Here is a 25,543-nt window from a genome sequence, read left to right on the forward strand (position 1 = left end):
ATCACCTGAGGTCAGGAGTTCGAGACCAGCCTGGCCAACATGATGAAACCTGTCTCTACTGAAAATACAAAAATTAGCTGGGTGTGGTGGTGGGTGCCTGTAATCCCAGCTACTCAGGAGGCTGAGGCAGGAGAATTGCTTGAACCTGGAAGGCAGAGGTTACAGTGAGCTGAGATCATACCATTGCAGCACTCCAGCCTGGGCAATAAGAGTGAAACTCCATCTCAAATAATAATAATAATAATATTTATTAAGATGAAGGGCAGATACAATACACATTTTTTTTTTTTTGAAACCTTGAGACATAACAGAAAAACTTTTGTATGTCTCTTGTTTTTTGGTTTTTTCTGTACATAAATATATGCCTTTCCCAGTTTTTGTTTAGGAAACAAAAATTTCTAAACTGCATTTTTGTAATAGTCTTTATTTCTTTCAGCGTGTTGTAAACTTTGCCCATGTCAACAGATACTTTTCAAAACATTTTTATATAGCTTTGATTCATTTATATGGGTATATAATTGGTGATAATTGAAATAAGATTGGCAGAATATTATATTTGAAACTCAAAATGGAATTCATTTTACTGGTTCCTCAACTTTTGAGTATGTTTGAAATATTCCAAAAGAAAAATCCAGACTTGAATGGTGTATTCCTGAGAGAGAGTTACAATGGCCATCTCCACAAAACACCTGATGACCGAGGAATAGATGAGACGAGGGCAGATTTTTAGTCATAAAAAATGAGTTCAGATTGAGTTGAAGTTTTTGCCTACTGTAGATCATTAGATGGACTCATTTTTCATTTATGCATATGTCAAACTATAATTTTGCTGAGACATAGTGTGGTTAGAAGGACATAGTAGAACTTAACGCTAGATAAATAATGAAGCACCATATTAGAAAGCTCTGAATTTCCATGTGATAAGTTTGTAGGCTAAAGGGGCAAAAGCTTTAGGAAAATTTGGTAGCAATATGTTTGTTGTTTAAAGTAGGGAAGGTCTGAGTGAGAGATTGCAGTAAAGGGCTGTTTATTGCTAAAGTGAAGGCCAGTTATCAGGAGGATCTGAACAGAGAAGGAAAATGGGCTGAAATCACAAGTTTGAGTTGACAGCTGAATGTTTCTAGGGAGTCAGCTATCCCTAGGATTCAGATTAAGTTAACTGGGAGTGGCAAGTTGATTGATAGTAGTGAGGACAGAGAGACAGTCAAAGAAAGGTTTTAGCTCTGCTGAAAATTTAGTCCCAAAGGAACGTCCAGGTGGTGAAGTCCAGTAGTTGGGAATGTAGAACTAGAGTGAAGAAGGGAAACCAAAGAAAAAGTTGATAGTTTTTGAAACTACTGGAGTAGCTGTAATTTACCAGGGGGAAAGCAAAAAAGGGTGAGAGAACTAGTGCCAAACTTTGGTAACAGTTGCATATAAGGTGCACGTGGTATAGGTGGAGAAAAAGAAACTAGAGGAGAGATGATCAGAACCAATTGTGTAAAGTGTTGTGGAAACAAAGAAAAAGAAAAATTTTAAAGAAAAAGCAGGAAGGAAGAAAAAGTATAAGGATAATTGATGGAGCAAAGTCAGGAAGGAGATAGGATTGGATCCAAAGTAAGTATACAAATAGAGGGATACTTTCTCCTCTGAAGATAATACTAAAAATGATTGGTAGGGAAAAATGTAGCTTCGTATTGATCTTTTTGGCAAATAAGGTGATATCATCCACAGAGTAAAAGAGAGTAGGGAGAGTAGACTCTAGGGAAACAGGAAAGGTTTGCAGCTGATATTTGAGAGACTTAGTTGTTTAGAGACCAATCAAAAGAATGCTAAGCAGCCCTGAACACCTTGCCAAAGATGGATGGCTAACTTCATGCAGATCCAGGTGGCAAGCTCAAGAGCAGGAAAGGGCAATAGTGGGGCTAGTAAAGCTAGGGATCAAAAAACACGAGGACAAGACAATAAAATATTGGTAAGAATATCATTGTAATCTTGAGACATAGGGTTGGATAGAAGAGCAAGTGGTATCAGGAGACCAACAGGACCATGAGAAGAAAAGAGGAATGATTGGGCCGGGAAGTTGCCTAGAAGTAGTAAGCAGACAGGATTTTAAGAGGTGAAAAATAGGAGATTGTGATCAGAGAGTAATTGAAAATGAAAGATCTTTGATGTGGACAAGTTCCAAGTGATGACCAAGTCTAAAGGCTGATCTTCCCAGACAGCTAATGTAAGAGGACACAGGTTGAGGAACCCTGAAGTCAAGTTATGAGAAGGGGGTGGTATTACTTAGATTTATTTAGGATGGCCCTAAGATCTTTGGAAAACAAAGAGCCTTCTTATTCTTTCTCTAAGTTCTACATAAAGGGATAGCTTGGGCAAGTGCTGTTTTAGAGAGTGTGGGAAGAGTGACAGGAAACAAGTAACACCTTTCAGTGCTAACACACCTAGAATATCTATAGAAGAATACACTAGAAGCACTAAGGTCAGGGAAGGGACAGTATGTCTGGGAGATAGAAGTGGAAAGAATATTTTTTACTGTACATCTTTTTATACCTTTCGAATTGTAAACTACATGTAACAATTAAAAAATTAGAAAAATCAAAACTTAACATAGATATTACAGATGCAGATAGTAACCAACTTGTTTAACTTCAAAGCAGTTTATCCCTTACTTGTTCTTTCTGGTTTTGAAAAAGATGAATGTGATGGATAGAGTTGATAAAAAGAATCTGTAAAAGTATGTTATTCAGAGTATAGTATTTTGCTACATTATTTTCAAGCACTGGTCTCTTAATTTGAATCATTCATCATATGTCTTGTAATCCCTGGAGTATTTTAGAATTTCTTTCAGTGGAATCACAGCTTTCCCTAAGTCTGATATAGCCATTAATGGAAGCCTTTAAAGAGATCTCCCTCTGTTCACTTCTTCAGTTCAAACTGAGAGATGTCATCTAACCTATGAAGAGAGAAAAAGCAATTAGGAATTAGCATCGTGGCACTCTTTTAGGGATCCTGTGTCATCATCTGGTTTGAAAAGATAAACATCTCCAGGATATCAGCACATTCAGGGTTTGAGAATTAGCACACCAATTCATCAAAAAGCCAAATAAGATATTGTTGAGGTTTTCCTATTACTCTTCTATTAGTTAAATAACCAGAGGTAATGGCAATTATATATATTTTATTAAATATATTTAACAAATGTAATTTCTATTGCAGTAATTTACATGTTTTCCCTTTTAAAATCTTAAACCAGGTGTGAAAATTACATCAACACTGCAAGTATTGAAACTTATCAAGCAGGCTGGTGACCGAGTCCTGGTGTACTATGAAAGGCCTGTTGGCCAGAGTAATCAAGGTGCAGTGCTGCAAGATAACTTTGGCCAGTTGGAAGAAAACTTTTTGTCAAGCTCATGCCAATCAGGTTACGAAGAGGAAGCTGCCGGGTTGACAGTAGATACTGAAAGCAGAGAGCTGGATTCTGAATTTGAAGACTTGGCAAGTGATGTCAGAGCACAAAATGAGTTCAAAGATGAGGCACAATCATTAAGTCACAGTCCCAAACGTACTCCAACAACACTTTCTATTAAACCCCTTGGAGCTATATCACCAGTTTTAAACCGTAAATTAGCTGTAGGAAGTCACCCACTACCACCAAAAATTCAGTCCAAAGATGGAAATAAACCTCCACCCCTAAAAACTGCTGAGATAACAGACCCAGCACAAGTGTCAAAACCCACCCAAGGATCCACTTTCAAACCACCCGTGCCACCACGACCACAAGTGAAAGTTCCTTTGCCTTCCACTGATGCTCCAAATCAGGCAGAACCAGATGTTCTTGTTGAAAAGCCAGAGAAGGTGCCGCCGCCTCCTCTTGTAGATAAATCTGCTGAAAAGCAAGCAAAAAATGTGGATCCCATAGATGATGCAGCTGCATCTAAGCAATTTTTAGCAAAGCAAGAAGTGGCCAAAGATGTCACTTCAGAAACTTCCTGCCCTACTAAGGACAGTTCGGACGACCGTCAAACATGGGAATCATCAGAAATTCTTTATCGTAATAAGCTAGGAAAATGGACAAGAACCAGAGCATCCTGTTTGTTTGACATAGAAGCCTGTCACAGGTACCTAAACATTGCATTGTGGTGCAGGGATCCTTTTAAGTTGGGAGGTCTCATCTGTTTGGGGCATGTTAGTTTAAAACTTGAAGATGTGGCTTTAGGATGCCTAGCTACATCAAACATGGAATACCTTTCCAAATTGAGACTGGAAGCCCCCTCACCTAAGGCAATAGTCACTAGAACTGCTCTACGTAATCTGAGTATGCAAAAGGGATTCAATGACAAATTTTGCTATGGTGACATTACTATTCACTTCAAATATTTGAAAGAAGGAGAATCAGACCACCATGTAGTTACTAACGTAGAGAAAGAAAAAGAACCCCATTTGGTTGAAGAAGTTTCTGTTCTCCCTAAAGAGGAGCAATTTGTTGGACAGATGGGTTTAACAGAAAACAAACACAGTTTCCAGGATACTCAGTTCCAGAACCCAACATGGTGTGACTACTGTAAGAAAAAAGTTTGGACTAAAGCAGCTTCCCAGTGTATGTTTTGTGCTTATGTTTGCCATAAAAAATGTCAAGAAAAGTGTCTAGCTGAGACTTCTGTTTGTGGAGCAACTGATAGGCGAATAGACAGGACCCTGAAAAACCTTAGGCTTGAAGGACAGGAAACCCTCTTAGGCCTGCCTCCTCGTGTTGATGCTGAAGCTAGCAAGTCAGTCAATAAAACAACAGGTTTGACAAGGCATATTATCAATACTAGTTCTCGTTTATTAAATTTGCGTCAAGTCTCTAAAACTCGCCTTTCTGAACCAGGAACTGATCTCGTAGAACCTTCACCAAAACACACACCCAACACGTCAGACAACGAAGGCAGTGACACGGAGGTCTGTGGTCCAAACAGTCCTTCTAAACGGGGAAATAGCACAGGAATAAAGTTAGTGAGAAAAGAGGGTGGTCTGGATGACAGTGTTTTCATTGCAGTTAAAGAAATTGGTCGTGATCTGTACAGGGGCTTGCCTACAGAGGAAAGGATCCAGAAACTAGAGTTCATGTTGGATAAGCTACAGAATGAAATTGACCAGGAGTTGGAACACAATAATTCCCTCGTTAGAGAAGAAAAAGAGACAACTGATACAAGGAAAAAATCACTTCTTTCTGCTGCCTTAGCAAAATCAGGTGAAAGGCTACAAGCTCTAACACTTCTTATGATCCACTACAGAGCAGGCATTGAAGATATAGAAACTTTAGAAAGTCTGTCTTTAGACCAGCACTCCAAAAAAATAAGCAAGTACACCGATGATACAGAAGAAGACCTTGATAATGAAATAAGCCAACTAATAGACTCTCAGCCATTCAGCAGCATATCAGATGACTTATTTGGCCCATCCGAGTCTGTGTAGCAGACAGGTCTATTTAAACTTTCAAATGAATGGGGTAAAGTTGCATCTAAAGTACCACAGATACAACCATGTTTAAATCCTCTTATGCACTCTGGCCTGCTTCTCCAGTTACTTGCTTGTGTAAGAACAAAAATGAAAAAGGTTGTTTTCCAGTAAAAACATGACCAGCTTACTAATTGGTTGTTTTGGATTGCATTTATAGCTATGCTTTTTTGGGTTTATACTGGGAATTTATTTTTACTAATTTATTTTTAACTTTTCTAATTATGTAATTATATAAGCTAACTTTTCATGTTTATGTATGTATAGTGTCCCCTTGTGTTATTTTCCTTCCTCTTGGTTTTTGAATTAGTGTTAAATAGAATACTGTCTAGATTCTTAAACTATTTTCATTTCCATCATGGTTATAACAAATTTGCTGCATGCCCAAATTGACAACAGCAATCATTGAGGGAACAGGTTTTTGAATCTTTCTTTTGTGTTAGGAAGTTTATCGTCTCTACTTGCTTGAGATTTTTGTTATATTGGGGGTTTGGGGGTGCTTTTTGTTTTGTTTTTGCCAAACATAACATGAAAGCAGATGCTGCAGCTTTAGTCTGTTATGCTGATTTAGTTAAAAAAAAAAAAAACTTTTTTACATATATTGCTTGCTTTCAATACTTCTGTGAAATTTTTTTCTAAAGCTTTTGTGCAGCTGTATGGTAAACATGGTGATTAATTTGAAGAGCTTACACTGAAAGACAATGTAATAGGAAATATCTGTAGAATGCAGTTGGTCAAGAATTTTGTAGAGGATAACAAGACTTAATTACTGAAAAACAGTAACATAGCATTTTGAAATATAATCTTTTAAAATATTGATGCTTTCCTTTTAAATGGAAATTTAAATTTTATGATTAAAAGTTTAAACATCTATGATAATTTTCCTTATCAGTTCTCCCATAGGAAATAAAGCATGTGAAAGGGTATTTAAAGTTTTGGAGGACTCTTTTTAAAATGACTGTGTTGATAACTAGTTTGGGCTGGTTTTGTTTTAGAAACATGTTAATGTAGGAGTATTCTGTGAAGGAAAGGAATCATGCAAAATATACTTATTGCTTTGGCATCTCACAGTTGTAAAGGAATGGTGATCATTCTGAATACTTCTGTAGTAAGTATTCATTAAGAAAAGAATGAGAAAAACAGACAGTATTCATACATAGGAATTGGGACCAGTTCTCTAAAAATGAAGATATACTCATACTGGGTCCATTTTATGGATTCCAGTAACACATGACTGAGGGAAAACAAGTAGGCTTGACTGCTGTTGGGGTACCTTAATAGTTTGGGTCTGTTATATATCTATAAAATAGACAAGTATATGTTTGTCCCTTGTGTAGGTAACTGCTATGATGATTGCTATATAGTGAAACTGACATGAGTTTAAAACTAGATGGAGCAGCTTTTATTGCTGTCAGGAAAAAGCATGGTGTAATATTAAGGATTGGGGCCCAGGTCTAGAGTCCAGGACTCCATAAGAGTTTAAGTTCAAGCCCTTCCATTAACGAACTGTGCAAACATAGGCAGTTACAAAAGGACTCCATCCCACAGTTTACCCATCTCTAAAATGGGAATAATAATACTTTCCCTCCCTCACAGTATTGTTGTGAGGAAAACAATAGCATAACTGCAAAAGTGCTTTGAACAGTAAAAAGATATACAAGTAAAAGGCATTATTTATATGAGTGAGAAAGACATTTTTGAGGGTAGAAAAGTTATTCCACTTGAAAAATCAATAGCCAAGTCTCATGCCTTTTGTTACTTTAGGAAGTGAAAATTTCAGGTACTAAATACCTTTCTTAGCCAAGTTGATAACAAAAACATCCAGTATACTTCATTACTTATTTAAGCGTGATCTCTTTTTCTTTCTTTCTTTTTTCTTTTTGAGATAGAGTCTCGCTGTCTCCCAGGCTGGAGTGCAGTGGCATGATCTCGGCTCACTGCAAGCTCCGCCTCCCGGGTTCACGCCATTCTCCTGCCTCAGCCTCCCGAGTGGCTGGGACTACAGTTGCGGCTAATTTTTTGTATTTTTAGTAGAGACGGGGTTTTACCGTGTTAGCCAGGATGGTCTCGATCTCCTGACCTCGTAATCCACCCACCTCGGCCTCCCAAAGTGCTGGGATTACAGGCGTGAGCCACTGCGCCCGGCCACATGATCTTATTTTAAAAGAACACTGCTATAGAAGAATTTACACACCAGATTCCCTGAAAGCTAAAGTATTGTTCTATAACTTACACTTGAAGCAGTCTGCTCAGTGTGTAACCACAACTGATTTTATAAAAAATAACTTACCATTGATAACCTGGAAGGTGGACTACTTGTAAGTGGCTGGTGTTTACCGATTAAACCATGGAAGTTTTCATGATACCCAAGCATGTTGCTGAAACTGATGCATTTGAAAGAGCTGTTGAAATAATGCAGAACTTTGGTTTTATAAGAATCTACTCATGTTTTAAAAGTATTTAACTACGTAGACCACAATTTTAGAAAGCTCAGTAATGCTGCTAATGACGTTTGTAAACTATATCTGTAATGTAGTGCAATATTTTTATATTTCACTGGGAGAGGCAGTAGAGACATCATAGTTGTACTTTAGTGCAAGCGGGGGAACACTCCAAATAGCCTAGAGTATAGTAAGGTATAAAGCTTCAATGAAAAAAGCTGTATTATATTACATTACTGATGTAATCTTGCTGCCATGCTATGTATCAATAGCTAAAAAATAATAATAAAGACTACCACAGAAAACAAGAATATCTTCATTTAATGACATCTTTAAAAAAGGTGATTGCTGCATCTCTATGGAATTATCTTATGGTATAATTTGGCCATGCAGAAAAGCATAACAAAGTCCACTTTGCCTAAACAAAATTGCTGTTTTGCAGACTGCCCCAAAACATTGTTTTACTATTGTTTCCTTATGGATTATCAAGTTTATGGGTTTTCTTTGGCTATGTATTAGTAATTAGACTTTAAACATTTTCTACGTTAGTGTTAGCTGAATGAATGGTTTAGACAAACTGAGCAACATTTTAGCATTATTAGCAATCATAATAGGCTATATTTCTTCATATCAAGCTTTACATTCAATATCAGAAGTACTTGAAATAAGTGGCTATTTTGTGATGCTGGGAGAAGAAAACACAACCTAAAAATTTTGAGGGGTACTATCAAGTTCTAAATGTATAGCTTAATTTTTTTTAAGCAATTTGGAAATATTTGGCTCTTACTAATAAGATAAATAATAAAATCTTAAGTTCCCTAAAAGTGAATAAATTTTAAATACCTACTTTTAAAAATATTCCTTAACTTCCAAATTGACATAACAGCTTTTCTTACCAAAAAAAAGGGAGAGGTTCCCCTAATTCCTTTTGGGCCATAGATCCCCTTTTAAGATCTGATTAAAGATGTGGACTTTCACCACAGGAAGATACCCATTGGCACACCATTCAAAATGTATCAGATTTCAAGGGTTTTACGGAACTCCCCTGGGTTTATGTCAAATGGGTGGATATTACAGCTATTTTCATCAGGTATGGTTATTTGTTGACAACCAACAGGACAACAGTGTTTATAGATGCAAGGATAACTTACTGGTTTTTTTCCACATTGAATGTGTCTAGTTACATATCTCAATTTAAAATAAATTGTGGGAAGCCAAAAAAGTATGGTCAAGTTAACCCGGAGTGGCTTTTACCTGATTCCTACAAGCACAGAAGAATAGTTTTTAATTAAATATCCACAGTCAAAATGATACCTTATGTATTTTATTCCAACAACATTTGGTTTATAAAGGAATACAAACAGGCACAAAACATGATTCAGAAGATTTATTAAGTAAACTTGCTAAAATATGGACAGATGCACTTAGCAGTCAAACAGCTGAATATTCATTGCTACCTCATTCAGGTTTTTGTATCTGTATTACCGGGTACGAACATAAAAACCTCTGTTCAAAAAATAAATGTTCAGAGAACTGTATGTTATTTGTTCTGGTACGTACATTTAAAAAAAAAAAAAAAAAAACTTCAGTCTTGCTAACCAAGAATATTAGTCATATTCTATTCTATGACTTACAATTTTTTTCCCCAAGTACAACCTATCTTTTGCTCCCAAAGCAGTTCTGAAGGTTTTATTTATATTTTATCTTATCTTGAGGGACCAACAGCGGGCATACCTTTGCCAGGCCTTCTTGCAGAAAGACACAGAGCCATAAAGGCAAAAATAAAATTGCAATAAAGTATATGGTATTAGGGGCAGGGAGAACCAGAAACCCTCAAAGAGAACCAATTTGTAACACGTTCTTTTTTAAGGCTCTTACCCCTGTAGAAGTAAGAAACTAGCCTGCCTTTTTAGCCACATGAGAATTTCCTCCAGAGCCATCTTCCAAAGTAGCAGACTTGGCCAAGTTGACCAATGCCAAATAAGTGACTTGGAAGTTTGTTTGCTTCAAACGCACTGCAGTTGGAAACCAGACTTGAAATAATCGAAACCCCACAGAAAAGCTTCATGAAACAAAGGAAGTGTTACTTTCCTAGAGAATAAGAAAGTCACAAGATTGAGGAGTCTTTGTTCTAAAGTTCTTTGCTCCTTGATGTCCAAGTTAACACAAACACAATCTTAGCTTAACAAAACTAAGTAATTTTTGTTTATGATTATAGAACTGCAGGATTAACAACTATTATTAGAGACATTCCACACTGCACACTCCAGTCGTATCTCTTAACAAAACGACATAAATTGACAATGTTCACTAACAGTATTTGCTGTTACACTGAAAAGGCACATCAATGTTGTCATGCTTAGAAAAATACACGACACTGAACACTGGATGATATAGTTAGCACATACATTTTTAGATGTTCCATTTTTCTTTTCTGCCTGATCACTATTATTTTTACTTCTTAATATATGATTCAAGACATAATTTCATTCCTCATTTTCATTTAAAAGTTGTCTTCACATTGATGTGAACAGCTTTCAGGAGTCTAAAAAATCATAGTTTCAGACAACCTAAAATAAACATATTCCTAGAAAACACTTGGATGATCTGCAAACAGATCAAAGATATAGTCAGATATTGAAGTCAGAGCATCTGTTTTTAGCCTCTTGTTTCTTTTTCTAAAACTTGAAGTAGATGGCGATTAACCTTATCATGTTTAAACAACCTTGACAGTGTAAGGTACATGTACCCTCAATTTTCTTTCATCCAGTAAGACAATCAAGTATGCATCTTAAAGGGAAAGCTTTTAGTTCATAACAATATGTTTGGTTGCTTTTCTCTGCTTTCAGAACATTTACTATTTTTCCCTTATTGGCTTTAGTGTCTGCTGCCAACCAGATAACGTGTTAACATACAATTTACAACTCTCTTCTAGGTAGGTGATTACATAGGAAACTAACGCCAGCTAAGATTTATGGATTCAAAAGATAACTGACACAAGTTCTTGTCCTCTACACTTGAGAGAACTAGCTCTGTAACTCATAAATATATTGATAGTAACTACAAGTTAAATAACACTCATGCAGTGTCACTATATAACTTGCTGTCTTACTTGATTCTGTTTTTCAGACTTCATTCTAGTTTCTCTTTGTTAGAAGAGTCTCAGAGATAATGTGTGCTTTAATTTTAAACACTCATTACCAATATGATTTTTGCCCAAATGTTTGCTAATGTAAGTTAAAAAATTATATTTGGTTTGGATTCAAATATTTATAGATTTACACAATACCTATTTCATCAAAATATATTGTATGATATTTAATAAAATCAAATACATAAAATAAAGTTTCAACACTATTTATACAAACCCCTAGAAAAGCTTCTTTTTCTTTATAAGGCTGTTGGCAATCGACCATAACCATGGAAAAGAAATAATAACCTTTGGTTTTACTCTTTCACCAGGGATGGATGGTATGACTAAGACAGTTCTGGATGAGTCGTGTCACTGGAAACACTGTTTTATACAATTAAACACTTGGACGATTTTTGAGGGTCTCAGTCACTTTCAGATTCTTCATCATCACCTATTGGATAGGACTGGATATTATTCTGAGTGTACATTTTTGTTTTAATAGGGCAGTTGTGATCCATGAGAATAGCCTAAAAGAGAGCAAAGCGCAAGTATATTAACTTCTTGTTTCATAAAGATAAGATGGTTTTAACCTACTCTTTTTAAGGATTATTAATTTGAAAGCTATGTAGTATTACTTGCTATTAACCAGTCATTTGGAGCAATCGCCAGACGCCTGACCTAAAAGACCTGTAGTTCTACACTCCAAAAATTCCAGGCAATTGGAGACAGCAGAAGTGGTCCCTGCAGTATTTTCATTATATCTGTCAGGGGCCATAAGTCCACTGTGGGAACTTATACTCTATGAAGCAAGGGATAGGCAGGTTAGGTTTGTTATACTTAGAATCTTGGAATTGGGGAATGGGGATCCTGGAGGTCACCCAGTCCAACTTCTGTTTACAGACATCATTGTGGCAACACACCTTGAAAAGATTTGCTCTCTCCTTAATGAAAGAAGCCCTCACGTGTGAGAAATGTACCTAAGTCTGGACTACAACCCGTTTCCATTGTTTGCATTCATGAATCTGGTTCTGATATCTTTTTCTTTTTTTTCTTTTTTTGTTTGAAACGAAGTCTTGCTTCATCAGCCAGGCTGGATCGTGGTGTTATGATCTTGGCTCACTGCAACCTCTACCTCCTGGGTTCAAGCAATCCTCCCACCTCAGCCTCCTAAGTAGCTGATATTACAGGTGTGCACCATCATGCCCAGCTACTTTTTTTGTATTTCTAGTAGAGACAGGGTTTCACCATGTTGGCCAGGCTGGTCTTAGACTCCTGACTTCAAGTGATCCCCCTCCTCAGCCTCCCAAAGTGCTGGAACTACAGACATGAGCCACTGTACCCGGCCAGTTCTGATATCTTCACAGGCTGCCCTTACAATCTTTTGTTGTTGTTTTGAGACAGAGTCTCACTCATGCCATAGTGCACTGGTGCAATCTCAGCTCACTGCTGCTTCCCGGGCTCAAGCCATCTTTCCACCTCAGACTCCTGAGTAGCTGTGACTACATGCATATGCCACCAAGCCTGGCTAATTTTCAATTTTTTTTTTTTTGGTAGGGATGAGATCTCACTATATTGCCCAGGTTGCTCAAACTCCTGGGCTCAAGTGATCTTCCTGCCTCAACTTCCCAAAGTGGTAGGATTACAGGTGCAAGTGACCATGCCTGGCCCCCAATCTTTTAAGACCATATTATCATGGCCCGTTAGATTTTTTCTCAGGCAAAACATGCTAGAGCTATTCTTTTTTCACACATGTGATTTCCAGACCACCTCTCCCCAATCCTAGCTGTCCTCTAGCTTAAACATATGATTTTTTAAAAATCCTCTTCTTATGAGCATGAAACTCTCATGCCCTCCTTGTTACTGAAAATTTAAAAACTGTGACAAAAACGTGCTGCTCTGCTTTCAAACCAGATTGTCAAATAAGTATTTGCTTATATTTGATAACACAGCTGGCATTTATCATGCCAAGAGCATGCTAAGCATTTTAGAGAAAATGCATCACAATAACCCTCTGTGGGAGGTGAGAAAACAGGCACGGAGCAGTTAAAGAATTTGACCGAGGGGTGTACAGCTAGGATGGGGCAGACAGGAGTCGCAGCACTCCCTGGTAGTTAGACGAGCACAGAGGACAGCAAGGGGGCGTCATGTGCAACTAAAATGAATTATCAGGTATGTCTTGAGTTTCTCTCCATGTGAACTACTCCCCCAATATTTTCTTTTTGCAGTTTGCAAATCTAAATAGATAAAAATGTATCTGATGTTGGCCTATTGCAACCCATCTTGTCTGTTAGCTATTACTCCCAGCTCTTGTCCCCAGATAAGACTCCACTCAGTGCTTAACCCATTTATCATTTCCCAGACATTCTGCAGTGATCTGTGTAACATGTGAAGATAAGGACTTCCTTGACCCTCTAAGTTAGGCTGCCAGCTCAACCTGTCAGCTTCTAACTTTTACTGTTTCTTTTTATGCTGCTTGCCAAGTGAATTGATACTTGTATTCAATAAAGAGCTCAATTTTTAAAATAATGGCGGCACTAGACTTGGTACACCAGGACCGTTCTCCCCACATAACACAAAGGTTTTACCCCTCTAACAATAGATGTCTCATCACCCCAAGATTAATGATTCTCGAGGAAGTGTAGGGGTGGAGAGATGGAGCAGGTTAAAACATGAAATTTGACAATGGTCCTCTCGTGACAATGGTGTCAACAAACTTTGAGAAACACTGCCCTAGTTACATGGCATTATCTAAGACTATAGCACTGTCATCTGGCTGACAGCAGCTGACGGAACACCTATGAGGTGTTGCATGTCAGTGCCCTTAAGGTCCTATCCCAGCATCTTAGTTACCTCCCTGCACGGGCAAGAACAGGGACTCCAGGGTCCCGGGTGGAGTGCTCACTTCTGATTCAGTGCCCAGGGAAAGCTATCCTGTAGAGGCGGGAGTTGAGGTAAACTTTGAAAGATGGAAAAGATTTGGACAGCAAGGGAGGTGGCAATGAGTAAAACATGAGTTATTTACCAAGCAGGACACTAAGCAAGCCACCCTGGCCACCACAGACGTCTGCTGAGGAGGCACCATGAGATACCAGTTGGGACACCCAACTGGAATGCAGGGCATGGGGCCTCGATCCTTGCATGGCCCCCAGGCAGGCAGGTCACCTTATAAAGAATGGTCATCACTACCTTATTCTTAATTGCCTTCCATCTCTTGGCTCATCCACATTAGACCTGAATGTATGAATATGTCATTTTAAGGACCCCGGAACCTAGGACTGGGCACATGATATGAACACAACAAAAAAACTGCACTGCAGGAAAAGCAGTTCAGTCAGACCAATTATTTGGCATCATGCAGACTTAACTGACCAGCATTTGTCAATTCACCCAAACCATATTTATTAACAGCCTGTTTCAGGTAAAGTTTTCTTCCTTTAAACGTTCTGTAGCCTTTAAAACCTAGCTCGCTGGCTTCCAAACCTCTCTTGAAAGATTTATTGTGCAATAATTGTACTTTTAAAAAAAAAAAAAGTATACACAATTAAATAAGCCAGGTGGCATGTAATGTTTCAAAAGTGCCATGAAGAAAGGCATGAACAGCATCAAGCGGGTCAGTCAGGTGCCCGGGGAACAAGCAGGGTGGCCGCAATGCAGGCAGGTAAATTAAACCTGCTCTCCACACACTGCTGTGGTGAGGAAGGTGTGTTTGACTCGCAACCGAAGAGAAAATCAATAGGAGGGGATTGGCATTTGAATTCAGAGCAAAGCCCACTTACTGAGAGGTGAGCCCCAGCCCCTCCAAATGCCCCTTTCATGAGTTAGGATCTCCTAAGTGGTAAAAACAAACAAACAAACAAACAAACATGGTGGACCAAATGAAAAGTAAAAGTAATACAAATACAAAGCTGGGGTAGTGAACCCATAAAAGCTATTAAAAGATAAGAGTGCCAGTCTTTGAGATTTTGATAGGTACCGGGCCTTCTGAGTAGGCAAGTTTTATGCTCTTTAACATAACTAGAAAAGCAATGATGGTTTTGCACCCACTATTTAAATGCCTGCAAAGGGGCAAATTCTATAAACAACTTATAATATGCAGAATGTGGTCTATCTCAGCAGCCTCCGGCTACCCCATCCTTGCCCCACCCATGGCATCCAGAAAACAGAGCTGTTGCTGGAAGGGCTTTATGGAACAACTATCAGAGCCATCCAGGAAAAGAAAAGCTGCACTCCTCAAACCACCTAATTTCTTGTCTTGGCAACAATTAGAAACTTCAAGAGTAAAATTAAGAAGCGTGCTTTGTCTTTAAAAATAATTCTTCAACCTGGAAAAAAAAAATCCACAACACAGCTCTTCTCAACTGGGAACTTTGAGAGTGAAGCGCTACCATGTAACTGTCTTATAACACAATTTTCCTCAAATGGCAATGTTGATATTTCCTGTATGCAGAGGGACTTGAGTAACAGGTTTTTTTCTCCACCTATACTGATAATGCTGATTATAAAAAATGGAAATCCAGTAAACCAAATGGAAGACAAACTCACATGCTCATAAACTAGTTCATGATTCTATCCCTGGTGATCCATTAAAACAGCATTATATCTTACAATATAAAACAGCTTAAGTCCAAACACCTTGTTATAAGGATGCTGTCTAATGGAAGAATGATTTGCTAAGGGTCATATGCCTTCTGGCCCTCACATCCCCCAGCATTTGGCAACTACTCATCCTGAACGCCAGCACTTGTCTGCTCTGGGGTTTCTCAACTGCATGGTCATTGATTCTTCCTCCTCCCTCACACACTGCTGTCCTGCCTGCATGCCCCCTTATCATTAGGTGCTGTCGGCCGCCACCGCTGGCTTCCTGCTCTGCTTACACAATGAGTAGGCAGCAGCTGCTAGTCACCACTCTCAAATGTCACCATTAGGCCAGTCGAATGGCATCTGACGTGATGCCTTCAATTATGGGCATCATTGATGGGCAGTGAGATGCACGCCTTCTCAAGTTTTTAATGATTTATCTTGCTAGGTGCTTATTAAGGATTGTAACATCTTGCAGTGAAAGTGGCTTTCTGGAAACCTATAATTCTTACTGTTTTGCCTTTCAGGACCGTCTCTTCCACTTCCTTCAGCATTTTTTTAAAAAATGAACTAAAGTATTCGTTTAAATTGGGAAAGAGGAGGGGTATTGAGGCCCGCCTTCTGCTAGTCCTTCTGCGGAACACAGTGGCTGGGCAAGCACCTTCCCTGCTCGTCCTCTGACCTCATTCATTTCCCAAGGCCACAGATAAGCCATCAGGCTGCCGTTCGCAAACGGACATCACAACAGCCACTGATGTTGGCCGGCTTGAAAAGGGGAGCCCATTCATCTGTTTTGGGGTCTGTATAGCAAAAGGAAACTCTCACATCACAGAGGAGGAAAAAGAGAGAAAATTCAGGTATTGCTGGACTGACAGGGGAAGCCAGAGAGTTAGATAAGCAGGAAAGATTTGGGTGATATTGGAAATAGGAACACACTTTTTGAGCCACAGGGCCAATCACTCTGTTGGGATTCTTCCACTTAATCCTCACAATCCTATGAGGTAGACGTTATCATTTTTCCATGCAACAGAGAAGGAAACCAAGACTCATAAGCCTCTACATGGTGGGGCCAGTTTGGCTCCCAGGTCCACGCTAGCCCTAACTATCTCCCAGGAGTCTTCAGTCTCCTGGGCTACAGGAGGATTTGTAGGTGATTTTATACACACGCACACACACACATATACACACGTATCTACTTTTTTTTTGGTCAAAAACATTGAGCGTAACCTCCATTCAACCTTAAACTGATATCGTGGCAACAGAATGGCAGTTTGCAGTTGTGCTGAGAATTTTCTGACTCCATTTGAGCAAGGTATTGTGCTAGGGTCAGCCAAGCAAAGATGCATCTGGAATTCTCACACCCAAGCTGGAAAGCAGGTGTTTTCTAAGACAGGTCTGAGAAAGTGATGTGGCTTTCAGAGCTGGGGAAGCATCTAAGCAAGCGGAAGGAAGGACAAGGGGATGGCTCCTGAGTCATTTCCACAGCACCTTCCATACCTTTTCCATGAGTCAGATGGGCCACGCATTACTCAAAAGTGTCTAGTTAAATCCTATTTAAAATAAAGGGCACAAGGCCAGTGCCCAGTGCTTGATATACTTTAAAATATGTGGAATGAATTAACGAATGTAAAAAAACACCCAAGACAAACACAGGCTGCACATAACCTTATTTTAAGGTTTGTCTTTAAATCTCCTTTTGGGGAAAACCATCAAAGGGCAGTTCAGGAAATGCCAAAGCATTAAGATGGCATTCAGTTCCACTGTCAGAAAGACCTTCTGATGTACTTCCAAGAGAACATTACAAACAAACCTCATATCTATTCACAAACACAAAAATGCATGTCCTCTTGTTCACCTCATTAATCCTTAATCCAAGACACTCTCCTTTCCCCTGGACAAGTACCTATCAGCATTTGCTGTTTTAAAAACTGGCAACGCCAGATAAGAAAGATGATCAGAAACACTGAGCTTCTCCTTGATGGGTAAGGTAAATACCTTAGAAAGGTTAAAATGACTCACGCATTTCAAAATTCAAATTTTGAATCAATTAATTTGAACTTTTTCAAAAGAGGGATGCTTTATACTCTACATCTTGCCTATGGCTGTAATTTTGGTCATAAAAGTTATAAATTAAATGGTTCTGTGTGTTCACATATACCCCAAAGTGCACACACAATGATTTTTCCATAAAAATCGTAAAATCATCTCCAAAATCCTACAGACAGTAAAGACAAGACAGCAACTATTACTGAATGCTGTAAGGGTTATGAGAAAAGCAACGGCACCACAAATGGCTAACCCTGGGCATGAGTAGAGGAGGCAGAAAGATTGTGTCCAAAATGTTCAAGAACCACAGAAAATCAAATTGAATGATTCTAGGTTTACGCTTGGTCAACAAAAGAGCAACCAACACTGATGCTCATCTATGTACAGAAATAATTTCATTCTCCCAGTTTATAAACATAAGCTTGAAAGAAATAACTCTCACAGTAATAACAAAATAAAAGAAGTAACTGCTCTATGTGGTACAAACTAAAAAGGAATTCTCACCATTTTTGTTCGGAAGCTTTAGAATGAAACCACGAGCAAGCTATAAGGAAGGCCATGCTAAAATTACCAAGAAATGCTCACTGCATCCTACATTTTTCTTACCATTTTTTCTTCTTTGGCAGGTGGACTTCGAAGAAAAAAGCAGAGAGGGGCAAAAAGAATATCAATGATCCCAATAATTGTCATGAGCCATGGAAATCCAATTGCCTTTGCAATAGCACCACCAGCAGAAGGACCTTTCAGAAAACAGAGAATTAGATAAAGTTCTTTCCAAATGTCTTGTAGACTGAAAGATGCAAAGATTTAAATAATTTTAGTAGACATTATCCGTTGTGTATTGAGGGAAAAGGTTGTTATGAAAAGTCAATGTCCTTACCTATAGCATACCCCATACAAAATGCCACATCTGCAATGGCATACACACTCCCGTAGACGGACACGTGCCGCAGGTCGACGAGGTAGCCCATGATGGGCATCATTGACGAATCCACCATTCCTGAGGACAGTCAGGGAACACAGTGTATAGCAAACAGATGTAAACCCAAAATGGGCTGAATATCAGGAACTGTGCCTTAAACTCACAACCCTGCCAGCTCTTCCCCTTCTGTCATCGCCACCTGCAAGTCTCGGGGTGATACTAATCTTTGAGTAGAAAGAACAAAGGAAGCCTTTTCTGACCCCCCAGAGGAGGTCAGGTTCCCCTCGCACACAGACGTTCTCTCACAGCGTCATCTCAATTGTCATTCATTCTTCAGTTCTTTGCTAAATGCCCAACTCTTCTGTTGGTTTTGTTCACGCATATCCCCAGCACTTGTACATATTAGGAAGCAGCAAGCACCATTTCAATGAAAGAAATTTTCCTCATCTGCCTGCCACTGACACATGTGGAGGGGAGGGCACCAACCTCTGAGTCCCTGCCAGTGTGTTCACAGACACTGGCTCACAGCAGCCAATCATGAGCATCCCCATTTTACAGATGAGGAAACCAATATTCAGACAGGTGAGGCTTGACCACACTCACTGATCCCGGGGAGTGTGAGCCAGGAACTCTGAACACACACCCTCTTTACGCTACCTGCTCCCCACTACTCAAGAGATGAGATTCTAATGCTGGTCGTGATTGTTGCTGGGGTATATGTCTGTGTGTGTGTGTGTGTGTGTGTGTGTGTGTATTTATGTGTATGTATGTATATGTATATATGTATGTATGTATGTGTTTGCATGTCTATGTGTATGTGTTTATGTGTATATATGTATCTGTGTATGTATGTGTATGTGTGTATGTACTTGTATTTGTGTATGTGTGTCTGTGTGTATGTGTATGTATGCGTGCAGGTGTGCGTGTATGTGTATGTGGGTGGGTGTATGTGTATCTGTGTGTATGTATGCATGCATATGTGTGTATGTATATTTGTGTGTATGTGTATGTTTATGTGGGGTTGTATGTATGTGTGTATGACTGTGTCAGTGTGTTGTATGAATGTGTATGTGTGTGTTGTATGTGTGTGTATGTGTGTTTTAGCTTCTTTCAGTTCACACACATACACAACACACACATACACACTCATACAACACAGACACACATGCATACACACACACATACACACATACACCCCCACATAAACACACATACACACATATAACTTCTGATCAGTGCCAGATGATCTCTCAGACTCCTTGGACTTCTGGGGCATTCTGGTCCCCCCTATTATTCTCCACCTTAGAAACACCCACAGTCTAAGTATGTGGCCCAGGTGTGACTGGCAGGAGGTGGGTCAGGCATGCAGGTGTGCTTAGTGGCGAGGGACAAGTGAACCAGAAAACAGCAAAGCAGGAAAGCACCAAAAGACGCAGGCCAGGGGCCCATTCTGCCAGGCCTGCAGAATGGCAAGGGGAGCTGCCAAAGGACTGGGCACCCTTCCCAAAAAGATGGGCCATCCAGACAGTGGAGGACAAGGGGAGGCAAGGCAGAGGACAGGCAAAGAGTCACCTGAGAAGGACCTGGAGTACCATACTGGGTTCTACCCCAGCCTCGGCAGCCTTCTACCATCTGTCCTCAGTGAAAGCTGTGCTGTGCCACTGTACCACTCAAAGGTTACGTCCCTGCCTCTACAGGAGTGGACTGAGCACTTACTTTTATCATGATCAATTGGTATATTATAAATAAGAGATAAAAGTATACCATTCACTCAAAATAGTGACAAGGTTTTTCCTAACATATTATCGTTCTTAACATTACAAAAGCCCATCTCCTTGCCTATGGAAATTCCTGCAGCACAGGTGGTCATCAACACATTAGTCTGCTACTTGTCCGTACTAAAACCTCTTCAAATTATATATATGAAGCCTTTGCCCCCAGTCTCATGAGAAGACCTGCTCATAGGGAGGAGTCCACACAAATGAGCTCTGTGCAAGGGATTCACTTGTTTGCCCAGCCCCAGCAGTGAAGCATCAGTTTCCTTCTGTAATATCAGCTTTTAAAAAATACTGGTTTTCAGGAAATAAATGACCAGTGCATAGAAGCAGATGTCTTTACACGGAGAATCAACAGGCTGTAATTTAGCTAAGCTGCCTGCAGCCTCCTTCCAAGATTCTAGAAATTTAGGTTGAGGAACTACAGTCTACCAGAGGAAGAAGAACCCTTCCCAGTGGAAAAGCGGTTTTCAATGTAGGCACAAGGTTCATGTGACTCACCAATTGCAAAACCAACTCCAAAGTTCGGAGCTATGAGTCCATAAATGTTTTTCGCAAATGGAATCTGTAAGAGAAAATAAATGTTACGCTAAAACAACAAGAGTTGCAACTCTAAATCATCTCAGAAAGTCCTGAACTTGTTTTTTCTCTGGGCATCGTATGCCTGTTCCCTTCTAAAGAAAAGAGGAGGAAGAGGGGTGGGGTTTGTGAAGAATCGGACCCTCCAAATCTTTAAAAGTCAAAGCTTGAGACAAGTTTTATGGCCACTATGAAAAACTTGTCACCGGTATATGTGAATGATCAGCCTACTCCACCCCTCAAGTTTTGACAAGAACAAGTAGGCCTCATGAGGGACGGATATTAGCTATTGGTGGAAGAGATTTTATTCTAGAAAAACATCTTTTTTTGCTATTGTTTCAGGTTGGTTGTCCTGAAGTGTTTAAGACACTGTCAAGCTGAAGATGATGCAGGGGAAAGTTAAACATAAAATGTAAAATAAAACATTTTAAATAATTTCTGACATAAAATGAAAATACACTCCTTGGAAAGTCTTGTCCAAACATTTTTAAGATGATAAAAAATTAGAATAAAATGAAAGCTGTAATAAAATATCAACAAACTCAAACATAAAATGTTTCTTGGTGATTCCTGCCTAAAGCCCAAGTTTTATTCACGGATTGTTCCCACTTGTCGAATGCCATCTTTTACTCACACATAAAATGCTGACTCCCACAATTATCATTCCTAGAAGAGCACAAAGCCACCTATCAAAAGAAAAAGCACCATCAAGAAATGATCATTTGATTTTTTTCCAGTCCAAATTTTCAGTGGAAATCAAAACAATTACTTGTAACAGCAAAGGCAGAAACAACTTAGAATTTTTGGAAAGAACTACATTATTATAACAGAATGAGTGTTGTTTTCATATCATCTTACCTCCCCATTTTGTGTGCAAGTATCCCAAAAATATTGGTTCCAATGAGATAAGAGATACTAGCTGGCAAGAAAGCAACGCCTGTAAATTTATGAAAAGGAGAGCTTATCAGTGCTGATATCAGTCATATGTTAGAAAAACTAATAACTGTAGACACCACAACGTTGATTAGAGCAGATGAAATGAAGCTCCGGGGCCCACACCCCAGCAGCTAATATCCGGCGCCTGCCGGATCCGGTCTCGACCCACGTGGCTTCTCCTCCACACAAAGCTGCTGAGACACTCCAGAAATGAAAGTCCTTTCTCTATCCACTCCTTCATCTTGCCTCCATCTCTGGCTGGTGGTGGGCTTCACACGTGGGCCGATACGAACAGCTCCTGCCTGGGAGCTCAGCACCTGCAACCTTATGTGTGATTTCATCCGACAGAAGTAAGACGCAGTTATTGAAAGAATTAGGGAACCATGAGATAAGCAAAAAGAAAAAAGTTAAAATTACCCCAAACCCCATCCATTACTCAGCTAATCACCACAGTCATTTTCCCCTGTAAGTTTATTTACATATACAAACATATTTATGTGTGTTTTGATTTAAAAAAAAAAAAAGGGATTATACTCTATCCTGCTTGTTTCACTTAGCTTTACAAACATTTTTCTATGTCAGAAAAATGTCTACCTGGTCATTTTTTGTGGTTAAGTCAGACTTTTTTTTTTTTTTTTTGAGACAGAGTCTCGCTCTGTCGCTCAGGCTGGAGTGTAGTGGCGCGATCTTGGCAACCTCTGCCTCCCAGGTTCAAGTGACTCTCCTGCCTCAGCCTCCCGAGTAGCTGGGATGACAGGTACGCACCACCATGCCTGGTTAATTTTTGTATTTTTAGTAGAGACTGAGTTTCAACATGTTGGCCAGGCTGGTCTCAAACTCCTGACCTCAGGTGATCCGCCAGCCTCAGCCTCCCAAAGTGCTGGGATTACAGGCATCAGCCTCCACGCCTGGCCTCCTATCCAAGTTTTAATGCTCTCCCCATAGAGGGCACCTGCATCCCCCAGGTTCTGATGTGCCCAGGGTGATTTCCTGCTGGTGGTGGCAGCAGTGGCCTTGAACATGTCCTCCGCATTGAAGAGAAAGTTCTAGCCATATCAGACCCAGCTTGGCTACCAGGAGAATTGTCCACATCAGCTCTGTCTGATCCTCATCCATTATTAGAACCACAGGACAATCTCTTTATAAGAGACTGCTTTTCAAACTCCTAGTGATTTTAGTATTTTTTCCTTGAAATCAGATACACTAGACTTGATTCCAAGCCTTGCTCACACATAGTAAAACTTACTTTGTTCTCAGTCAGAGGACTGCATAAGTGAGACATGCAGGTAGATATCAGACGATGGAGTGCCTGCTACACCCAAAATGCATGGGGCCTGGAGGTCCTTCTCATCCCAGCAGCTGGCCACACACTCACGGGCAAGTATGATCTTGTCTCTTTAGGATAAAGCATGACTGTCTACCATCAAACCCAGAAACAGGCTGAGTCTTCCAACACAGCAGGGACTTCCAAATAAACGGCTCCATGAGCTAAATCCAAAACCAGATCATTCTAGACATGGGGGTTCTGGGAAACACTAATAAAGAGCAATCTCATTTCATTTTCCAGGGAATTATTTCTGTCATGTTTAGCAATATATGGTGGTCAAATAATTGTTCAGTGTAATCTGATTGAGCAAACATTTACTGACAGCCATGTGCCCAGCACAGCACTGGCCTGCAGCAAAGACAATGACAACGTGATTCTCGTCCTGACGCAAGTGTTTTGAAGGAAAGAAGCAGATGACGTTTAAACTATGACCTGGCCAAGTGAGGCACATAACAAAAACACAGGTGCCATGCTCTGGGGACCTGGAACTGCGTCTGGCCAAGCTCCGCAGAGCAGATGGTATTTAAACCTGGCCTCAAAAGCTGTGTCGTAGTACTTCCTACCAGCTCTAGAGACTGTTAGTCTGGATAGTAAGATATCATGACAACCTTTGTCTCATGATAAGAATCCCTGAGGGCCAGGTAAGTATAAATGAATAAAACAAGCAAATTGCAAGCAAAAATAACAGTGCAGATACCATGATAAAGAGCCACTGACATTCAGCCTCAGTGTCAGAGAAAGAAAATGAAAAATGGAGGGAAGAGAGGTCTGTGGCGACCCAGACGGCCCAGACTCCATCTAGAAGGCGGACGCCACTCTCTGTGGCCATTCACTCCCTTGAGGGACTACAGTTCCAGTATTGGAAGATCCTGTTGGTTTTTTAAGATGGAGCCTCAATGGAGGCTGAATGTCAGTGGCTCTGTTGCCTAGGCTGGAGTGCAATGGCACGATCTTGGTTCACTGCGACCTCCGCTTCTTGGGTGCAAGTGATCCACCTGCCTCAGCCTCCCCAAAGTGCTAGGATTACAGGCATGATCCACGCACCCAGCCTGAGCAAGAATTCTTTCTAGGGCTTCTCCCGACTCAGTGAGAAAAGTGTTGGCTGGGACTGGCCTGCAACAGTGCCCTGGGCCACGGCAGGAACCCTCCCTTCTGCGGGGCAATGCTCTTCGCGTATCTCTGCTCACACCAGAAAGTTCACCGAAGGGAGAGCTTCTACCACCCCTTGTGATTTTGGTACAACCTGGCTTCAGTCACGGCCTTGGCCAGCCAGTGAGGGAGAGGCTCTGGTCATCACGAAGCCTGCGGGGAGCTGAGCTGGCCATCCAGCCCCGGAAGCGAAGGTGAAAATGAGTCCTTGGGTTTCCTCCAAGCTCCAGATGACCCCTCCCTGAATGAAGGCCAAGGGCTCGGCCTAGAACCAGAATAGGGGCAATGGTCTTCCCTGTCCTATGGCAGGCTTAGGAGGATCCTGAGTCCTCGCATCCCACAGCCACCGAAGGCTGGCATTCCCTCTTGTCTTCTGGTACAGGCCTGTTTCCTACCCTCCATCCCACTTCGCATCCCCACAGCTCACTAAAGACAAAGGGGCTGGAAGAACCAGAAGACAAGAGTGTGGCTCCATCCTTGTCTGAGGCCTGTGCCCAGGGCCTCAGCTTCCCTCTGGGGGCTTGTAGGCCTCACCCCGAACTCTAAGTCCCTAAGTCTCAAGGTGTCCGGAGAGGCCATCTGACCTAGAACTCAGGTATAGAGAAAACACCATGAAATTATTCTTTCTCCACCCACTCAAGCCCAGGGCTTCCCCTCAAGCGGCAGATGAGGAACTGGGGGGGCAGGCTGGCAAGGCAGCCACATGGAAGATGGGTGGGCTGCCATCTTTACCGCCCCTAAAAAATGTGGCCAAAAACAATGCCTTCGGCAAGAGTAATCCTGCGTCACCCGCGCAGCTAATAAGATTGTTTGCCCTGACTTCAAATATCATAGTTTTTCTCCAGAAACAGTGAGGGGAAGCATAAAGGCAGAACAGCCTCCCTTTCACCCTGGACTGGAGTGGGCTCACAGAAGATTCCTGAACACCAGAGGCTAGGCTGCAGGGGCAGCTCCACGCCCTCAGCACTGGGTCCTCTGCACTGCGTCGCTCACAGTAGCCCATCCCCAGGCTCAGGGAGCCATGAGATGGAAGCTACAGAGACCTAGGGAAGATGGAGTATTTCCCTCCTGCTGGTGCTGACACAGGAGGCAGGTAGAGAAACCCGATTCTCTTGAAGACAGACATGTCTATCTCTGGGGCCAATGAAAGGAGGAACCTCGGTGGTGGAAATG

General features: G+C 40.6%; 2 protein-coding genes across 2 annotated transcripts in view; one reads left to right on the forward strand and one right to left on the reverse strand.

The window, feature by feature from the left end:
• PDZD8 (PDZ domain containing 8) overlaps positions 1-8,231 on the forward strand; it is a 103,487-nt gene extending 95,256 nt beyond the window's left edge. Inside the window, exon 5 of the mRNA XM_012001114.1 lies at positions 3,239-8,231. Within this exon, the coding sequence (XP_011856504.1) occupies positions 3,239-5,442 (2,204 nt within the window). The 3' untranslated portion in view covers positions 5,443-8,231. The remainder of the gene's footprint in view (positions 1-3,238) is intronic.
• A 1,005-nt stretch (positions 8,232-9,236) lies between these two features.
• Positions 9,237-25,543, reverse strand: part of SLC18A2 (solute carrier family 18 (vesicular monoamine transporter), member 2) — a 55,614-nt gene continuing 39,307 nt past the window's right edge. The window contains exons 11-16 of the mRNA XM_012001144.1: positions 21,817-21,895; positions 21,593-21,644; positions 20,881-20,944; positions 18,563-18,682; positions 18,289-18,422; positions 9,237-11,585 (exon numbers count right to left, since the gene is read on the reverse strand). Coding sequence (XP_011856534.1) covers positions 11,481-11,585; positions 18,289-18,422; positions 18,563-18,682; positions 20,881-20,944; positions 21,593-21,644; positions 21,817-21,895 — 554 coding nt within the window. The 3' untranslated portion in view covers positions 9,237-11,480. The remainder of the gene's footprint in view (positions 11,586-18,288; positions 18,423-18,562; positions 18,683-20,880; positions 20,945-21,592; positions 21,645-21,816; positions 21,896-25,543) is intronic.

The sequence above is a fragment of the Mandrillus leucophaeus genome, unplaced genomic scaffold (assembly GCF_000951045.1).
Source record: "Mandrillus leucophaeus isolate KB7577 unplaced genomic scaffold, Mleu.le_1.0 Scaffold65, whole genome shotgun sequence".
In the NCBI taxonomy this organism is placed as follows: Eukaryota; Metazoa; Chordata; class Mammalia; order Primates; family Cercopithecidae; genus Mandrillus; species Mandrillus leucophaeus.